Below are 20,576 nucleotides of genomic sequence, written 5' to 3'. Positions count from 1 at the left end.
TTAAGAACCAGACACCAGAGGAAAATTTTGCCGTGTGTTTCTGAAAACCACAAATATGTTATTTTTGTACATTTCATCTTATTATATTAACATTTCTAAAGTGAGGCAGTGAATGACTTTGTCTTTGGAGGTGCAGATGCCTGCTAAGCTGCAGATCACTGTTTGAGACCAATGAAAAACCCAACAGGTTGGTTTTAGGGAGACATGGCTGCGTTTCCAGCAGCTTTTAGGCCCTCAAATGTGGGTTTTTTGTTTTTTTTCAGTGACCATGGCTATTTTTCCGGCAGGGATAGTCCCACGAAAAAGTGGTTGTTTTTTACCAAGACATTGTTACATTTCCTGGTAGGATAATGTTACAAAATGCAGTTGTTTTTTTACCAAACATTGCTGCATTTCCTGTCTGAACAGTGCCACAAAAAGTGTTTGTTTTTTAATGTGACATCGCTGCATTTCCTGCCGGGATAAAGTTACGGAAAGCAGTTGTTTTTTTTACAATACATTGCTGCATTTCATGTCAGGATAGTGCCATGAAAAACAGTTCTTTTTAACCGAGACATGATTTCTGCCAGGATAATGTTAGAAAAAGGGATTGTTTTTTTACCAATACATTGCTGAATTTTCTTTCAGGATAGTGCCACAAAAAACAGTTGTTTTTTACTGAGATATTGCTGCATTTCCTGTCAGGATAAAGTTACAAAAAACAGTATTTTTTTCTGAGACATCTCTGCATTTCCTGCCAGGATAGTGCCATGAAATATGGTTCTTTTTAACCAAGACATTGCTGCATTTCCTGTCAGGATAATGTTATAAAAACAGTTCTTTTTAACTGAGACATCTCTGCATTTCCTGTCAGGATAATATTACAAAAAGAAGTAATTTTTTCTGAGACATCTCTGCATTCCTGCCAGGACAGTGCCATGAAAAATGGTTCTTTTTAACCAAAATATTGCCGCATTTCCTGTCAGGATAATGTTACAAAAAGTGTTTGTTTTTTACTGAGACATTGCTGCGTTTCCTGCACGGATTGTGCCCTCAAAACAGGGTATTTCAGCCAAAACATGATCTTTTCGCTAACCTTAACTAAGTGGTTTTTATGCCCAATTTCAACCACATGTTCACCACAGTGTTGTTGTCGAACCATGTCAACATATCTGCTTCAGTGACTGGGTTGTTTTCTTTCACCTTTTCTCAGCTGTCATGGTCTCATTGTTCTGTACAGTCACATAAAGGGTGGATTGAATGAAAGACCAAAACATTTGTCTGGGCTTTTGTCAGCTGCATCATGCAAGAAAAGACGGGTGGCCGCAGATTGAAAAGAAGATAGGAAGAGCGAGTGTTATCCTTGAGGGATCAAAAGTAGGACTTGGGAGACTTTGGACAGATTAAGAGTTTGTGCTGTGCTTGCATAATAACCCTGGTTGCCGTAGTGTTGTGTTAAGACGACATGGCGCTGTTCTCATTCCCCCAATGAACATCTGCAACTGCGGCTCAGCCATAATTTGAGTCTTGGACTAAACAGCTCGATCCACTTTAGTCACACTTGAAATCAGGATTAGAGAAATCTCTTGGCAAGCGATCTGAGAGCACTCAAATCAGGTCAGTCGAAATTCGGTGGGACGCCCAAAAGGAGAGCGAGCTCATGCTGTCAGTTCTGCTGTGCTCTTGTCTACCAGATGGATGGCCAATTGCCACTCCAGATGTGCTCAGAATCCATCTGAACTCAGAGTAAAATGGCATCCAAAAACAAAAAGCCTCTCGCACTCAGAGGAGCGAACTGCACGCTGATGGAGAGAGTACGGGGATAATTGTAATCAGGCTGGTGCCAGTTTTCATTATGTTCTCAGATACGGGCCTTAATGCAGCTCTGCACTCAAGTGAAGCCAAACAGCGGAGAGGCTGTTGTTGTTCGACTTGCTGCTCTTATTGTGGCGGGCAAGGTGGATCAGGGGAAGATGAGACTGACAGGTTTATATCACTGGGCTCGTAATCTGTTCCTGCCTGTTGGACGTGATGTAATCTCACACTGTGGGATTAAAAAGAACACACACAAGCACACACATGTACACAAAAGGAGCCGTAGAGTTTTCTGTGCTATTTTCAAGGGTCACTGCATGGGTTAATAGACTGTTTGAGGTACCTGAGAACTGGATAAGTGAGGCAGCCCTGTTATTTTCCCCCAGTTCTTGCTTTAAAACTCCTCCACCAACAGGTAAAGATGCACTTTGAACCAACATCTTTAACTCCTCAAGGATGCATTTTCAATTATTTCTATCAGCTGAATGAATCCAAGCACAGTGAGCAGTGAAACCCCTCTAGCCATTCTTCATGTGAAATACATTAAGATAAAAAACACAGGAATGTAATGACCTTAACGGCCTCTGTGTGTGTTTTTCTTACAGATAGTTGCAATGCTCCTCTGGCCTCCACGTTACCCCATTCATCCTTTCAGAGCTCCTCCCAGTCCTCAGTCAGTTACGCCGCCCACAATGCCAAGCTTAACAGGAGAGATGGTGAGTACCAGAGATGATGTTTCAGCATGGTCATTATATCCGTACACACAGCCAACCTGCCGCACCAGCAGTTGCCATAAAACACTCATATGAACCATTTGCGCAGTGGTCATGTGGGCTGTTTCTGAAGGTAGTGAGAATGAGCAATGAGCTGTGACGACTTGCCGCATTCACCACATGGTGCAGTTCACAAGGGCTCTGTTTTGTTATTTTAAGGAGGTGAGAGAGAGACGGACTGGAAAAAAACACAAGCTTTAAAGTATCTTACTAATTTCATAACAATGTTTTTTAAACCCGTTGACTGTGATATGGCAAAGAAAATGACTTAAGAGCGGCTGTGAGGGACCGAGCTGACAGGTGAGAGGAGTCGGTGTGAGGATTTTGAGGTGAGGGTTGTGTTTACCCAAAAAAATGCATCAAATAGTAAACAAAATATGCAGTGAAGGTCTGCACCCATATAAAGGGAAAAACTAAACTGAATAATGATGTGGCTGTTTCTATGTGGGCCTCACTGAAAGGGCGGCTGAGGGACAGAGTGGCTGAGCATAGGTATGACATTCATACTGGAAACTTAAATTATCCAATGGCCAACGTGAAAGTGATTAAAGGTGTGTCATATCATCTCGTTCATGATAATACTGGTATCATTTTTCGATATCCTATGAAAAATTCAAATCGTGATATTTCTATTTCAACTCGACATATTGACGTCATACTGTTACCCACGGCAAGCATGGCTGAAAGTGAAATTATAACCGACTCCGCATTGGTTCCAGAAAGAGGAGCAGCTTCAGTAGTGTGGAATAAACTGTGGCGTCCTGAATGTGAGGGAGGGAACTCATTCAGCGGCTCCTCTGGCAGCAGCACAGCGTCGCTCCCTCTCCTCTCTCACTGTGAGCTCGCGGGAGTCGGTGTTGTCAAGTGATTTTGTCATAAACCTTTGGTAATGTAAACCTACGTGAATAAACTCTGTATATGTGAATGTGTGATAGTTGTGGTATCATAACAGCCTGTCACAGGTTACAGCGTGTATGATTAGAGGAGAAATGGCAGAGCATAAAGGTCCAGGTGGGAAAAAAACAACTCAATCATTTAGGATTTTACTAAAAGAAGGAAATCACCTGTTGATTTATATATATAGATCCCAGGGGACATTCTTTGTATTTGGGAGCTGTTTAAATGTGTAATTTGTGGTAGATTCTGTTTGGTTGAACTATTAATATTGTAACAGAATCTGAATCTCACTCTGAGTTACTGTTGTTGTTCACAAACTAAAGAAATGAGAGATCATTTTTTAGTTTTTACTGAATATTTGAAGGCAAACTGTAAATCTAGATCACGTATTTCACTAATTTGTCATATCATCAAGAATATCGTCATCACAGACATACCCTGAAATATTGTGATGTCATTTTACGGCCATATCGCCCACCCTTGGAAATAATACAACCCTAAGAGTGTTAGGTACTGAAGTCATTGGGGCGAGGATAAAATCAAATGCCTCATACTGTACAAAGAGAGGCATACTGGATCCAGGTTCTAAAGACACCAGTTACCCTTGACTAATGAGGACTTTTCATTTTTTGTATGGTAATTTTCTTGGTCATAAATTTACAGTGACGTATAATAGTATTATGTGATTGACTGCTGTTGACTTAAAAGATAAATATTGGGTTTTAATGTTGGCTTCCTGGTATGTATTTCCATGGTTACACCATCTCAACCTGTGAGAGGACTTCCTGCTTACAGTGTTATGCCTCTAGAGGCCTACAGGAATGTTACAGGTTCTTACCTGTGCACACCTATGATGAACGCAGCTATAATTACTCTGCATCTGTTTGTCACAATATCCTGAGGATGGCGTAATCTGATGTAATGTGTTGGTGTATGTAATGTTGAAATAAATGTTTTTCATAATTTTTAAAACATCCCGAGCGCCTGAACCTGGATCATTTATGCCTTTTTAGGCAAGAAGCCGTCCTCTCTTCTGATTAACTGAAAAATGTTAACAGACCTAACAATGACAGTATGGGAACATAAGTAATGGCTGATCCAATCATTTTCGAAACAAAGGAGTAACACAAAGATAAACACAACCACCTTAACTACAAATTTTAAAAAAGACATTTGATATATCAGTATAAATATGTTTAAATAACCAAAACAAAAGCATCAATATACTAACATAGACTAGAATAGTCATTCTCCGCATGATGTTGAAGGCACTTGGTACATTCTGATTGGCCACTTCCTGTTTGTAAGAGCACATGGAAGACACAAGAAAGCCATTCATTTGAAGGAAAACCATGATTCCTTCCTACCCTTAACCAAGAGATCCCTTTCTGGTAGAAAGCCCTCGAGGAAAATTTCTCCCAGCTGCTTTTTTAAGAGCTGCGCTTTAGGCTCTGTCCTGAAAAGATCCCCCTCCAGCTGCAGCAAACAGCAGCAGCACTTCTACACTGGTAACTCAAAGAAAAAGAAATTTAAACGACTTGAAGGTGAACTAGAACCAAATGTGCACACTGCAAATAGACCTGACCGCGCTGCCAGCAACACTAAACTATGAGCGTGATGTATGAAACACAAACTGTCTCGTCATGTTAGCTGATGGATGTGCACTGTGCACGAGGTCAGAAAGGGAGAAAATGAACTGTTAAGTGTAAACTACGGAGAAAACCGAAGTATGCGTAGGATTTAGATTTAAATCAGCTGTGTACATCAGGTGAGATCTTCACACACTAGTTGAATCAAGGAGCAATTACAGGAGCCACAAGGGGTCCAGTTCTGCAAGCTGTATTTAACATTTAATTGCTATATATATATATATATATATATATATATATGTTCCTGTTCATGTTCAACCTTTATTTTAACTCAGAAATACATTGAGAAATAAATGCACGAAGACACTGAAAAACCAAACAAAGACACTTGTGGCAACAGGAAGTACAAAGCAATAAAACCACAATTAAAATGAATATATTAATACATTTTTAAAAAAGCACCAATGATGAATAAAAACTGTTAAAATTTACAACACATTAATCAGGTGAAACAGGAACACCTAGAAGTAAAATATGACACAGTTAAATGATACAGTTATATATATTGTGGATACCTGTAATTCAATTCTTCCCCACCAAAATTAACATCTCAAATATCCACAACGTCATTCTTCCTAGGAAAATCTCAATTCAGGGAGTGCGGCAAAATGCCGCCTACCTACTTTTGTTCATGCAGAATGTGCCTTTTTTCGGGGCAATGAGGGGCGTGAGCAAGTAACAAAGCGTGTAGCTCAGGGTGTGATGTAAACAGTGACGTGGGAGGGAAGCCGCGGCTGAGCCAGAGTTTGGTGTCAGGTATTTGGGAGTCATGATGCGTACTGACATTTTTGATTTGAATATGCATGTTTGCTTTCCTGTTATTGGTCTCCAAACAGATCATGGCTCTGTCCAGCAGAGGCTGAGATGCAGCGGACAGACATGCATTTTTATAAAAAAATAAAAAAGATGCCAGTAAACATCACTTAATGTGTGTGGTTTAATCTCTGGGAGGATTTTTTTAGTCAAAGCTGAAACAACAAAGATCTGATAGGTTAAAGTTGACTGACACCAAAGTTTGGCTCCTCGAACACTGTCACTGTCGTCATGTCTGTTCCATCTTTTATATTTCCCTTGTTTTTGACCAGGAGGGACTGAATCACACTTATCTACAATGTATATCCAGTCGAGCGATTACATGTTAAAACAGCCACTTAAACTTTAAAAGGATTTAGAGATATCTTAAATGAAGTTTTGACTAGTACAATTAAAGTTGTAGTTATCTTGAAATACAATTTCTTTTGCTATTGTGTCATCTTTAATTGCCACTCTGATGAGAGTGAGAACACAATTTTGACTTGGAGAAATGCTATTATGGATATCTAAAAGGTAATTACAGATAGGAGTGGAGCTTCTATCACATGTTTAAACGGCTTGCCATGGCTCCAGGGTTGCAGGGATTTCTCAGTGGACGACCATTGCTGCTTCGCCAGTCCCTTTTGGTCCCTGTGCTGTGTTTCTTGGGTTTGTTGTTTATTTATTTGTCGTCTTTTCTCATACCACATCATAGCCATGTCCTGCAGTTTTAGCTGGTCCCCAGAACAGCCTGAGGAATCAGTCGGCCATCAGCAAATCAAATGGCTACAGCCGCCACCAGAAAATATAATGAAATTAGTCATAAAAGGAAAAGGAAACAATCTAATTACTTTGATTTTTCTTGCTGTTACCTTCTGCTCCTTTCGTCTCAGCCACTCCTCTGATACAAATTATAGTGTCTCAGGTAAAAAGAAACGGCTCCCATGAGCTTTGGACATTCTTCATATGTGCCATCAAACTCTAATTAGAGCTACAGATGGTGAATGCTAACAAGGCAACCTTTTAAGGAATGTGGAAAAGGTGCTAAACTGTTACCAGCAGGTGTATTTGTAGATGATATGAACAGAAAATCTCCAGTTTCAGATCTCCAGAGAGAATGACAGATACGCTCAATATTGTGGCGAGGAGCCTTGTGGAGCAGGGGTAAGCTTGTTTAGCTCGCAGGATTCTGCTCTTTATAAGTTCTGGAGCTCAGCTGTACACATTTCAAAATGAATCAACTATTTTCCAGGAAGTGAGGCGGCTGACCTCCACCGTGCCGACTCGAGTCTAACCTTGAAAGCCTTTCATATGCAAACACTCCTCGTACTCAGATCAGGAGTTTATACATTTTTTGCAGCTTGAGCCGTGTGGCAACTTAGCATAAACCACAACACTCATTCAGCCATTATCCACAGTATCGATGTTTGAAGGACCCCTATTTCTCTGCCCTCCTCCAGGAGCAGGAGGCTGGTCTCCCATGGTGACAGACCAGGAGCCGTGGCTCCAGGTGGACCTCAGGGAGCAGATGGAGGTGACGGCTGTGGCCACGCAGGGACGTCATGACAGCTGGGACTGGGTCAGCAGTTACCTCCTGCTCTACAGTGACACGGGCCGGGCCTGGAAACAGTACAGGCATGAGGATGGAGTTGGGGTGAGTCTGTGCACAGATGTTTCACTTGATTTGCTTTCATTAACTTTCTCTTTGACTTTTGATTCATCGCTGATTTGCTGCACACTGTTTACAATTGAATCCAAGCAGAATTTAGACTATTTTTTGCTTTATTCTGCTCATGAAAGACATTCAGCCATTTTGGATGTGTGGGAATGTTCACATGTAGAGGAAACAAAGTGTCTTCCTTTGGTATTTATAATGAAATGAGGAAGTTATGAGAAATAGAAAGACATTTTGGGAAATATTCATACTGGCTTTCTTGTCGAGATTTAGAAGAGAAGATTCATACTGCTCTTTTATGTGCATTAAGTGTGGAGCTTCAGCCGGGATTCACTTATCCTAGCTTATCTTATACTAGTTAGCTTAGCTTAGCTTAGCTTAGCCTGGCTTTGTTCATATACCTTTAAATAAACATGTTTGTCTATTCCATAGATTCAGGCTGCGTCTAGCCAAAGTTAGGGGTGAGATCAGAGTTGGCGAGGGGGAAAACAACTTTTACCCCAGCCTGTAAAGTGCATTTAAACTCAGATAAAAGATGCTATTGATATTGATATATGCTATAGACATGATTAATTGAATTTACCATAATATCAGTACCCTAGGTAAGGCAAGGTAAGTTTATTTGTATAGCACAATTCAACACAAGGTAATTCAAAGTGCTTTATAGAGACATTAAAAGCAACAAGACACAATTTAAAACAATAAAAACAGTCGATTAAAAAGGGAAATAGAAATTGAGAAAATACAGTAACATAAAATAAAAACAGGCTCAATATATTGAACAGTCAGGATAAGAAAAGAAGTAGAATAATAAAAGGCATAAATCAGCAGTGTGTAGTTAAAAAGTACGGGCAGCTTTTAATGCTGTGATGTAATAGACTACCATCATGTTTGAGTGAATTCCATGTAGGTTTTGAGACAGCAGAGCAGCCTAACGTTACTCAACACAATTAGCCTATATGTTGATGATGTGCTAATGTTACCACGCAGAGGTTTGCAACCTAAAGATCTACAGGTCCTTGGAGGCTTGCAGCTTTCTTACCAGTGGCTAAGCAATCAATTCAAACACTGTTTGGATGAAGCAGTCTTTTTTCTTGAAGCAGAAACAGCCTTGAAATTACCATCACCAAACCAACCAAACTCCATTTAAATAAACAGTAATTTTAGCGTGTATGGAGGCAGTGTGTTTTCACATCTAACTGGATGAATTAAGGGTTTATTTCAACCAAACCAGAGCTGGTGGCTGTTAGAAGAGTGGAAAGACAAACCAAGATGGCTTCTGTGAGTTTTATTTTGCTTCAGTAGACTTTGAATGAAGTGTGTTTTACGATGATAAAATTACTGTTTTTTTAAAATGGAGTCTGGTGGGTTTGAAGATAGCAATTTCCTGGCTGTTTCTGGTTAATCAAAAAGGTCTGTCTCTGATGGAATCCTTTCAACAATCTTCTCAGACACTAACAATAACAATCTGAGCACGTCAGTGGTAAAAACAAGGACATTTAATGGACGTAAATTGACTGTGCCAACATGCCCTGAGTGTTTACTGTACATTGCAGCCTGACCGCTTCTTACGCTCTATACTGGACTGGTTTCAAGAAATATTGTTCCCATTAGTCACTTAGACACAAAAACATGGAACAATATGGAGGCGTCGGTGGCTTAGCAGGTAGAGCAGACTCGGGTTTGAATCCAGCCTGTGGCCCTTTGCCCAAAAAAATATCTCAAAACAAAACAAAACATGGAACAAAAGGTTCCAGGGTGGAACAACTTTGGATTTTTACGTTTCTTTGACGCGCAGAATGCCAGTATTTTGTTGGTGTTTCTATAAATACAGATACACAATACACAAATCAAAATATAGAAGTTATAACTTGCGGTTTCACAGGGAAGTTGTGTTGACAATAATTCTTTGCTCAGTCCACATTAACTGTCCGTCAACTCCCTAATAAACAAGCTCCATATTTATCCCACAGACATTATCAACATAAACATCGACCGTAAGAACTACATGTACTTCTGTCACTTCAGATGTCATCACTTTTCCATGCTCTGTTCTCCGTGTACAATTTTTATTGATGACATTACAGGCCAGAGTCAGATAACACATCCTCTCACTTTTTCTGACACATTCCAAGGCGTGGGAAGTGTCTGGTGTCAACGCAATTATTATACCGCTTTTTTTGTCCTCCATGTAATGTCACAACTTGTTATGCCAGCACGTACAAGGACTCAAGGTCTGAGAAAATAGCCGGATGTTGGCACATGTTATTAATCCTTTATTGTGTTTGCCCCAGTTATGTCAAAGGCTGCTGACAAGATGTTAAACAGTTTTTATGTGAGTTTTTATACTTGGCAGTCCAATTAGCGGAGTGTGTAGTTGCCCACTGGCATGTCACTGCGGCAGAATGGTCCGTTTTTTTAAGAAGGCAAATATTAAAAGAGCACAGAGACATAACGGGTGTGCATTACATCTAGTGTTGTTTCTTTAAGTATTTATCTTCCTACATCTTTTTAAATAATCTACTGGAACTAGACAAGCAATAAAACATGAGGTTAAATGAGATTGTTGTGACTCTGATACAGGTCGAACTGTTTTGACGCCACTCTCCACTAACCTTGTGAGAATTTCACGCTGTTACCCTGACATGACACAGATGTTGATTAAACCTCCCAACAGGCTAAAGAGCAGAGTGAATGTTCATTCTAAGTCTGTACATGTCTGCACTCATTCATCGGGGGAATGAATGGTTAAGTTGAGGACATCTTTTCTTTAAAAAATGAAAGGGTAGAAAATGGTGCACGGATATTGAAAAAGAGCATTAAAGGATAAGGCTGGCAAATTCTGTATTTTTTTTTATTGTCAAGAAATCCCATGAAAAGACTGAAACCAACAAAAAATTGATCCTGCTAACACGTATTGTCTGTGCAGCCAAGTCTGATGTACTGTAGCCTCTTCCTCTGTGCCACAGAGCTGCATTGTCGCTGGTGAAAACACATCAATGAGCCTCACCGTGACATGTTCCTTCATTATGGTAAATGCAGGCACTGTTGTTTATTTTGAGTCTATCCCACGTACACTGTTCTAGGGAATATTCACCAAGGCACCAAATGTGTATTAATCTGCAGCTGAAAATAATTCTCACATAAACTATTTACCTCTGCTTGAGTAACATTTATTAAAAACTACAATACAAATCTTTTTTAGAAAACTACCTAGCCTTTTTAAACATGTCAGCGCACACGGAGTGTAAGCAGCACTCTAAGTGGCAGAGGAAAATGGTTGCATTGTGCATCTGTGACTGTCACCTGAAGGGGGAGGGGATGGTGGATGATGTGACACCTGGGCAAGACCACTGTTTGGGACCAACAAACAGCAACACTGGTTGTGATTTAGCAAGTAGTCACTGTATTCCCTGCAGCTTTTAGGGCGCAGAGCATAGATCTTTCACCACCTGTCACATTTTTATTTTTTTTTTAGCATTTTAGGATGAAAAGCGTTTGTTTTACTGCTGCTTTTCTTGCCAGGATAGTGGCACAAAAAGTGATTGTTTTTTACCTATACATTGCTGTTTCCTGTCTGCATAAGTGCCACACAAAGCTGTTGTTGTCTGAGACATCGCTGCTTTTCCTGCCTGGATATTTCCATGAAAAGCGGTTGTTTTTTACCAATACATCGCTGTGTTACCTGTCTGTGTAGTGCAGCAAAAAGCAGTATGTTTTACTGAGACATTGCTGCATATCCTGCTGGGATAGTGCCACACAAAATTGTTGTTTATACAGAGAAATTGCTGCTTTTCCTGTGGACATAGTGGCACAAAAAGTAGTTGTTTTTTACCAAGACATTGTTGCTTTTCCTGGCTACATATTGCCACAATAAGCGGTTGTTTTTTTTACCAATACATTGCTTTGTTTCCTGCCGGTGTAGTGCAGTGTAAAGCAGTTTTTTCTAATGCAACATTACTGCATTTCCTGCCAGGATAGTGCCACAAAAAGCTGTTGTTTTTTACTGAGATATTTCTGCCAGGACAGTGGCTAGAAAAGTGGTCGCTCTTTTTGCTTAGTGCTCCTCAGAGTTGATTTCATCTAATTAGTGGCAGCAGCTGACTGATTCATTACACCTGTCTGTATCTGTTCTGTGAAGCACTCTGCCAGTAGCACTGAAACATTTGCTGCTGTTTTTAATCTCTTTTTTATTATTTTTTACACTTTGAGCGTCCTTCTTTTTGAGCATGGATGTTCTTTATAAACTGACATTTTTTGGCATTGATCTCAGCCTGTGAACATTTTTTGTGGCTGTCCAGCTCAGTTGAATTTGTGTGCTGTATTTCCCCTGCCATCTTTTCTTTTTACTAAATAATTGCTGTGTTTTCTGCCGATAAAGTCACCCCCCGAACTAGGTGTTATGAGCCAAAACATAATAATTCCCTAACCATTACCAAGTGGTTTTTGTGCCTAAATATAACCACATTACCACAGTGTTGTCTAAATGTTAAGTTTAACGTATCTGCTACATAGTAAAGTGCAAATATGACTTATCTGTGGTTTGCAGAAATGTACAATGCTAACATTTATTCTGGTTATTCATTGGTATTTTTACTCCCAGAAACAGCTAGTGAACTTTGCAGTGTACAAACGTACAAAATTTGCAAATCCCTTTAACAATTAAATGTCCTTCTTTGTTTTGAAGGAGTCAAAATGAAACAACAAATAGTACTGAAACACTTAAATTATGAGCAGAGCTTTTCATATGTGTATATTGCCCATTTTTGGTGCCCCTGATGGGCTTTGGGACCTTAAGCAGCAGCTTAGTCTGCTGATGCCTCAGACCAGATTTCATGTACCATCTGGCAAAACCGTTGCATAATTTTTTTGTCATTTTAGATATTTAACCAGAGATTACTTTGTTTATGCAAACAAGGACAAAGTGTCACAACTCTGTTTGGAATTAGTGCCAAAACATAAATAGAAGTGAGCAGCATATGAAATATTTACAGAGTGAAGTTCACTGAGACATTTCCTTGATGTGTTATCCAGTCAGTCCTCTTATTATTGTTTCCAGGAAGGGAATAACCCGCTGTGCGCTATGCAGAGAGACATTATGTATAGATATTGCCAGCATGACCTACAGCTATCACCTTTTGTAAGTGACCCATGAGACAGCAAAGAGAGAGTGCTGTACTTATTTCAAATATTAAAATTAATATAGCACTCAGCCAGTGCCTGCAGCGCTGTATCATACCAGTCGAAATGGGCTTCACCCTCCGAAACTTGGCGTGCATCAAAACCAGGCATGACTGAGCCTTATATTTATTGATGTGTATTTAATGCACACTCACGAAGACAATTCAAAGCCCACTCCTCCCCTCTTTTGTTTTGTGTACATGTGAATGTGGATTTATAGTATAATTTATAGAGTGCAGAATGAATGTCAGCCAATTAGTCACAAATCTCTTATTCTGAAACTCGCTCTCGAGCTGACTAACTACAGCGCTCACCAAGACCTTTGGCTGATACTTACTCACATCCGTCTGGCATTTTAACAAGTGAAGCTCAAAGGTAACGGCTCACTGCCAGAAACTGAACTGAGGGGGACTAATGAGAGAGCAGCAGCTGCTGATATGACTGCTAGCTCTCAGCCATTCTTAGCTAATGCTGAGCCAAATTAGCTCCATGGAAAAATGAGCTCCATAAAAAACACGGGGCTAAAGGTTGACAGTCCTGCTGGCATCTCCTCTGCTGCCGTGTTTAAAAATGAAATTATATGAAACAAACAAACCTTGATCTATTTCCTACTTTCCCTCCAGTAGTTTGGCTTAAAATAGTCATATACAGCACAGCGTAATATAACACAATATTAAGTTTGTCCTAAAGGTGGAGCTAGAGAAAAGCTCTCCATAATAGATTATTAGAAATAGAGGGGTGCAGGGATGATTTTTTTTTTTTTTTTTTTTGCTGGTCAGTCTGCTTGTTACGATCCCTCTGGTTTCCTCAACAAAAGTCAAATGGGATTTTCCATTGCATTTTGGATTATTGCACTAACACAGAAGCTCAGACTACAACACACACAGGGGTAGTTTGACTTCATTCTCTGCTCAGGACGCCATTACTCCAATATATCTTTAATTAGTAAGAAGTGGTTTGCTGCTATATTGCTCTGAATATCCCATATAGAACCTTTAAATGGGCAGTGTGTAGGATTTAAGGGGCTATATTGGCAGAAATGGAATATGATATAATAAGTATGTTTTCTTTAATGTATAATTTCACCTGGAAATAAGAATCATTGTGTTTTCATTACCTTAGAATGAGCTATTTATATCTACATAGGGAGCCACCATGTTGCACTGGTGTTTCCACAGTAGAACAGATTGGCAAAAACTAAACACTGGCTCTAGGTAGGGTCATGCATTTTTGAGTTGTCGCTTCGGCCACTGCAGTTAGCAGCCTCCCACAACGAGCAGAGCATCAGAAAAACACCGACTTTGAACGTGAAACTGCTGTAGTCAGTGTTTTAATCGCTTTAAATCACCATGTTCATTTGTTTTGGAGATGAATAACCCTTTTTAATAGTCATGAGCTGCCTTGGCTTTGCTTGGTTTGGTTTGGGCCATCAGCCTAGCGCAGCAGGGATTAGCGTACCCATTACAACAGGGCAGCAACTTCACACAACTTCTAATACGGCTGATAGCAAACTTGAATCAGAAGAATAAAGCAGATATCTAAAGTAAAAACAGGATTCAGGAGAGAAACTGAACTCCAAATCACAGAGATTCAGTTAGAAGCTACAAAAGTCCTCAAAGCTGAACACAGAGACTTTAAAAACACCTTTCTCTCTGGTCTCCTGCAGACAGAGGTGAGTAGAGACAACACACACGCTTGTTTGAGCGGTCAATGGGGGTTGGCTGCAGTTAGAGAGATGTCACCGCTACTTGCTTTTGGACCTACTCAGGGGAAGGTCAGCTTGGCATGGCACGGCGCATCCTGATGGATAATGGAAACGTAAATTGGCGCAGCATGGCTTTACTTGGCGTGGCCAAAAGTGCCAGTGGAAAAGGCCCAGAAGAGACCCCTGCTGATAATTCAGCTCCCTGTAAAAACCTGCTGAACATCTGGATTTTAAGTTATCCTAAAAAAATCTGAGCGCACACTGGCAGGTCCTGGTCTAGCCTCCTGTCTGCGATTAGCTGAACAACGTCAGTAAATCCCCCACTCGTGAATTTTAAAGCTTAGATCACTGAGTCCCTTTCTTCTGGGTGGAAAAGACCTCTGCGGTTTGGCGCAGCATTGGCAGTGATCTGCAGTGATGCAAGCCTTGTGCCCGACTGTTGTGGTGAAGAGGGAGCTGAGCCGGAAGGCAAAGCTTTTGATTTACTGGTCCTTCACATCCCAACCCTCACCTATGGCCAGGAGTTATGGGTAGTGATCGAAAGAATGAGATCTCAGACACATGAGTTTTCTCAGAAGGGTGTCTGGGCTCAGCCTTAGAGATAGGGTGAGGAGCTTGGACATCTGGAGGGAGCTCGGAGTAGAGCCGCTGCTCCTTTGCGTCGAAAGGGGTCAGTTGAGGTGGCTCGGGCATTTGATCAGGATCCTCCTGGGCGCCTCCTGTTAGAGGTTTTCCAGGCACGTCCCACTGGCAGGAGGCCCCGGGGCAGACCCAGGACATGGTGGAGGGATTATATATCTTAATTGGCCTGGGAACATCTTGGGGTCCCCCAGGAGGAGCTGAAAGCATTGTTGGGGAGAGGGATGTCTGGAATACTTTGCTCACCCTGCTGCCCCCGTGACCCGGCTTCAGATAAGCGGTTGAAAATGGATGGATGGATGGATGGATGGATGGATGGATACTGAACACTGAAAAAATCCTACCCGGGAGTTCATGCTTGGCACATGGGAAAAGTTTCAGCTGGTTGCAATCTGTAGTCCTTACCTCCAGGTGCCACTAAATCCTAAATGCTGCTCCTTTCACACATGTAAAAGCTTCAAAATTCACGAGTGGGGGATTTACTGATGTATTTTATGTCCTAGAACAAACTTGAACACTAATCACAGACTGTATTTTTAGGCCACGAAAAAAAATGTTGACTCCAAGACAAGGGAGCCAGAAGTGCTAAAATGCAAACTTATTTCCAGGTTTTAGGGCTTATTTCTCTCTGATGATGGTTCTAGGGAAAAAGTTAAAGTCACAGAACTCAATGACAGCCATCATTGAATTGGAGTAGTAAAAACACACTGTAGATTAATTCTAGTATGGCATTCAACCCACAGTAAATGGTAAAAAGTTTCCATACTTCCTACCTTTGTTTAACTTTAACGATTTACTTGGTTCTTTTCTCTTACATGAGTAATAGCATTGACATCACCGTCTGTTCCCGGTCTCTGGCGTTCTGTACAAAGACTTATAAAGTACAAGAGGAACATATGAAACAACACGATGGCACTACTCTACAAGCTGATAATAACCTAATTAGCGAAAGCCAGGGGAGAAAATCTGTGAAAATGACTTGTGTCTGTGGAAGCTTTAAAGAGATGAAATGTGGACCTTTATCGGCTCATGTGCTGTGAAACTCAAAGTGACTTACAAAGACTTACTCTTGAATGTCTCTCCCTGTGAAAAAAAAAAAAGTGCTTGATGGTACTTTTAAAGTAAACTCTTTAAAAATGGCAGAGCCCCTGTTTTAAATCCCGCTTTAACCTAATTCCCTGTGTAATATTTGCAATCTACTCCATGGTGAATTAGCTCCATGCGCTTTGCAAATATTCATAGGTGGGAAGAGGAATGTATTCTAGCAGGGGGTTCCAGATTACCTTCATTATCCTTGAAAGGCCTTATTCAGAAATCTATTTTTAATGCAGCTGTGAATAAATGTGTGAAACAAATTCCTGTCCGTAAGGGGAGAATTTATACTTTCATTTCCATGCTTGTTAGCTGTTCAGGTAGATTGGGATCTAACAAGGATTAAAATGTGTTTGTATGAGTTCTAATTTTATCTGAGTAATTGTATCTTGTTTCATGATTGGGCTTTCAATATAATACAGCCTGAGCTCACAGGAATTCAAACAGTCTTTTGGTCACTGTGTAAAACAGGTAGCTGATTCTTACTGACCTTTGTGGTCCTCTGACTCGTCTTCTAGGGCCTAATGAGATTCACATTTGTGGTTTTGAGAGAAATATCTCAACAGCTGTGGGCTGGATTGCTACAAAAAAAAAGATAATTAAGGTCCCCAGAAGATGAATACTACTGACTTTGGTGACCCACTGCCTTCTCATCTTGCACTTTAATCACATCTGTTTTTCCAATACATCCAATACTACATGTCAAATATCTGTCAGTCTCCGCTGCACTTTATGTTTGGTGCTTAATAGCAAGTGTTAAAACGCGAACACCCTAAACTAAGGTGACGAACATGGTCAACATTGTACCTGGTACAGTATAGAAAGGCAAAGTCCCTCACATGTCCCCCATGTCACCTTATTTCAGAGAAAATATGTACTGTAGTCAATGGCAAGAGAAAGAAGACATTTTTGATCCTGTCTGAATGGTGTCGTGAATTACACATGATGTTTGTCAATTTAAAAGATCATTTTGCAAGTTAGGAAAGTTGCAGTTTTGGGGTGCAGAGTAGCTCACCTGGTAGGCTATGTCCTTGCTGCACTGACTGTGGGTTCAATTCCAACCTGTGGTACCTGTGCTACATGTAAACCCCTCTGTCTTCCTCCTTTCATGCTACCACTGTCCTTTCAAATAAAAGCCAAAAATCCCCCCAAATAATCTTTTAAAAAAGAACGTTGCCGTTTTGTGGGGTTTTAATATACCATCACACATAGTTTTGTGTGAAACAGCTCAGTGAGCTTCATCTCTCAGCTCGCATGATACATCTCCAACACCAGCTAGCTAGCTAGATGGCTCGGTAACCTAGCTAACATTATCTTACCTGATTTGTTTTATCCAGCAACTCCTAGTCTCGTCTCAGTAAGCGAAAGAACGAGCAAGACCTTTTGTTCGTGGGAGTGCATCCTGGTATGAAACACGCAGGCATCTCAGCCTATAGGCAACCGCAGGACAATGTGTTCGTTGTTTATGTTACTAAACAGACGATTGATCATAGATTTTGTTTCTGGCTGCCAGTGTTAGCTAGTTTAAAAAGCACCCTAACATTAGAAAGCCTTCATTTTCCCAGGATTGTGCCTGGTAGCAAACGTGTGCCAGTCTAAACCCAAATTATATTTCATAAATAACTAACATGTTTTCTTGAAGTGGCCTTTCTAAAATAAGCAGTGGTGAAAGTTACTAAATTCTGTTGTGATTGCGAAATTGACAAGATGACAGAGTTAAATAGCTAGCTTGCTAGCTAGTTGAAAACTGGTCTACCTCCATATCATTCTTGGAACCCATCGGCTGCATTCGGCGTCTGACTTTCGGCAGATGGCGGTACAGCCTCTGGGGGCAGACCCCCGATTTTTTGGCATTCCAGTTTGATTTGGGCGGAGGAGGCGAATTTCGGTTTCAGTGATGCCAATTATGTTCCGCCTTGTTAGTTCACCGCACGGACCGTTTAACCTGGCAACAACTGCAGCCGGCTCAAACATAATTGGTCAATATCACGCGGACTACAAACAGCCTACAACCAGAAACCAGGGCTCTTCTGCTCTTCTTCCGGAGGCAAGATCTCCAGGGTTTAAATACAGACTCTACATTCACTGAATGTAGAGTCTGTATATAGAGACTACCTGCCACAGGTGTAATTTCAAATGTCCAAATTTTTTTGCGTAAGCCCACACAGAAACAGAAACAAAAATAGCTTATTCCAGGACTGACAAGGAAAGCTGACCTAATTAAATAATGAAGTTACCTTCCAGAACAGCAGTATTGTGAGATTAAAAAAAGTGAGGCAAATGATGAGGCTGAAGGGAAACTATTAGCCATTACCATAGACTGTATACTGTCACTGACATCATCTATTGGTCTGTGGCCTGGAGTTTGGCATTTTGCCTGCCACTATCTTGGATTTTTTTTTAATTTAAAACTTAATTAAATGCAAATGGGTGACTTATTTTTAAATTCACCCCCATACAACCGTCATGACCGAGCACATGAGCTATAAACATGTCTAACTTTTGAGTTCTACATGGGCATCTATGGGGATTTACTCGACGATGTAGCCAGCGTCATGTGGCCTTTGGAGGATGTGCAGTTACAGCACTTCCACACTGGCGTCATTTTTCAGCCCTGGAGGTTGCTGCTTAGCCATTTAACTCCCCTGCTAGCAGGACTGAGCTCACTGGTGAATACCCGGGATACAGCTCCAGCCTCAGCACCTTGGACAGCGCTTGTGATAGTTTCTATGTAGATGTTAACACTGCGCTCACAGCATCACTGTGCAGCCCATAGACTGCATATAACTATATATTGATATGTATTCATGCAGTCTGGTGCAGCCTCACAGGGCTGCTGGTCTGGCTGCCAATATTTCAATGTCTAACCATAATGCAAAATGTAACTCAACAGGCGCTGTTGAAAAAAAAAAAAAGAAAGAAAGAAAATGCATCCTCTGCTGCTTGTTAATATATTCAGGAAATATTTGAGGTCCTGTTGATCCTGGTCTCTGGACTTCTGGCTGACCGACTGGCGGTCAGGGATTGCTGCAGCATTTCCACTCATGACAAGGTCACAGACTCGTAGCTTTCTCCTCACAATGAGTTCCCCTAGGCTGTTTAACTGGCCGATGACCTTTTGGAACATACTATTGCGTCTTCATTGCCGGCAGCAGGATTTATCCCCCAGTGAATTGATTAAAATAAACGTATGCGCCTGTGCTGTATGCAACAGAAAGGAAAAGTGACACAAGGGAGCTCATCACTGGAGAGGAAGAGTAAAGAGTCTTAATGAATGGGGAGGGAGACTGTTCCACAGTGACAGAAGCATAAATAGAAATAATGAAGTCACGGTGGGGTTAGGACTGTTTATGTGGATAAGGACCGACCTTGGTGCTCTGGACCTCTGGAAAATCTTCTGCACCCTCAGGCCTTCATTCGGAGACTTCATGTCCCAACTGAAACACACAGGATGTTCTGTTGCAAGCTTTTCCAAAGAGGGGAAAAAAAACAAACGTCATAGCTCTGGACAGCCTCAGTGGTGTTCGTGTATTGCTCTTGAATACTAATGACTCACACTGACGTGTGTGAGTGTTGTTAGCTAATGAATAGCTGGAATGACTGCAGTGCAGCCGTAATCAGAGTTTGTTTGCTTCATTAGATTTTCCAGACAATCAGATGGGAGTCGAGTGGAAAGACGGGGTTAATGGTTATAGCAAAAATAAGAAGAGGCAGTCTCACAAGCTGTTTATCAAACAAACCATACAGCAAACTAGGGCTGTATGTGATGTCATTTGTTTACGCTCCAAACTTCTATTGAGGCTTGAAATGTCTGCCATCATATTTCATGACATCATCACCCTAAAAATAGTCTCACCACCAGACAATCAGAGATCTCCGCCTTCTGATAGTCTGGGGACACTCCTTTCTAAAGTGTGTTTAACACACTGGCGAAAATGGCCGGCAACAAAGCAACGCCTCTTGCATTTTTGAAAAGGACACGCCTTCTTGGAAATGTGCGCTCCCCCTTTTCTCGTCCGCAAGGAAACAAACACACAGAGAGCTTGAAAATGGATGCCGAGAGATTTAACTCCGTTTTATCAAACGTGTGCTCATCCGTAAAGAAAATATTTTTTCCAGCGGATGTCTTAGTTACAACATGATTGAGCTAACTGGAGTAGTTTCATGTCGTATCCGACAACAGGAGGTTTTTAACAGTTGACGTCCTGATGTTAGCTTTGGTGCTAGTGTTAGCTGTCCCTGTCAGCTGCAGCCACTGATGCTTTCTAGACATCGTGATTTCCTAAAACTGAATAAATACCACACATAGCAACACAAAACTGCTTTGCTAGCTCAATCATGTTGTAACTAAGATATCCGCTGGAAAAGAGATTTTTTTC

General features: G+C 41.0%; 1 protein-coding gene across 1 annotated transcript in view; it reads left to right on the top strand.

The window, feature by feature from the left end:
* cntnap5a (contactin associated protein family member 5a) overlaps window positions 1-20,576 on the top strand; it is a 185,780-nt gene that overhangs the window by 34,098 nt on the left and 131,106 nt on the right. The window contains exons 2-3 of the mRNA XM_049595075.1: window positions 2,400-2,510; window positions 7,366-7,559. Of these exons, the coding sequence (XP_049451032.1) occupies window positions 2,400-2,510; window positions 7,366-7,559 (305 nt within the window). The remainder of the gene's footprint in view (window positions 1-2,399; window positions 2,511-7,365; window positions 7,560-20,576) is intronic.

The sequence above is a fragment of the Epinephelus fuscoguttatus genome, linkage group LG13 (assembly GCF_011397635.1).
Source record: "Epinephelus fuscoguttatus linkage group LG13, E.fuscoguttatus.final_Chr_v1".
Taxonomy (NCBI): Eukaryota; Metazoa; Chordata; class Actinopteri; order Perciformes; family Serranidae; genus Epinephelus; species Epinephelus fuscoguttatus.
This window is presented reverse-complemented; position numbering and strand designations above follow the sequence as displayed.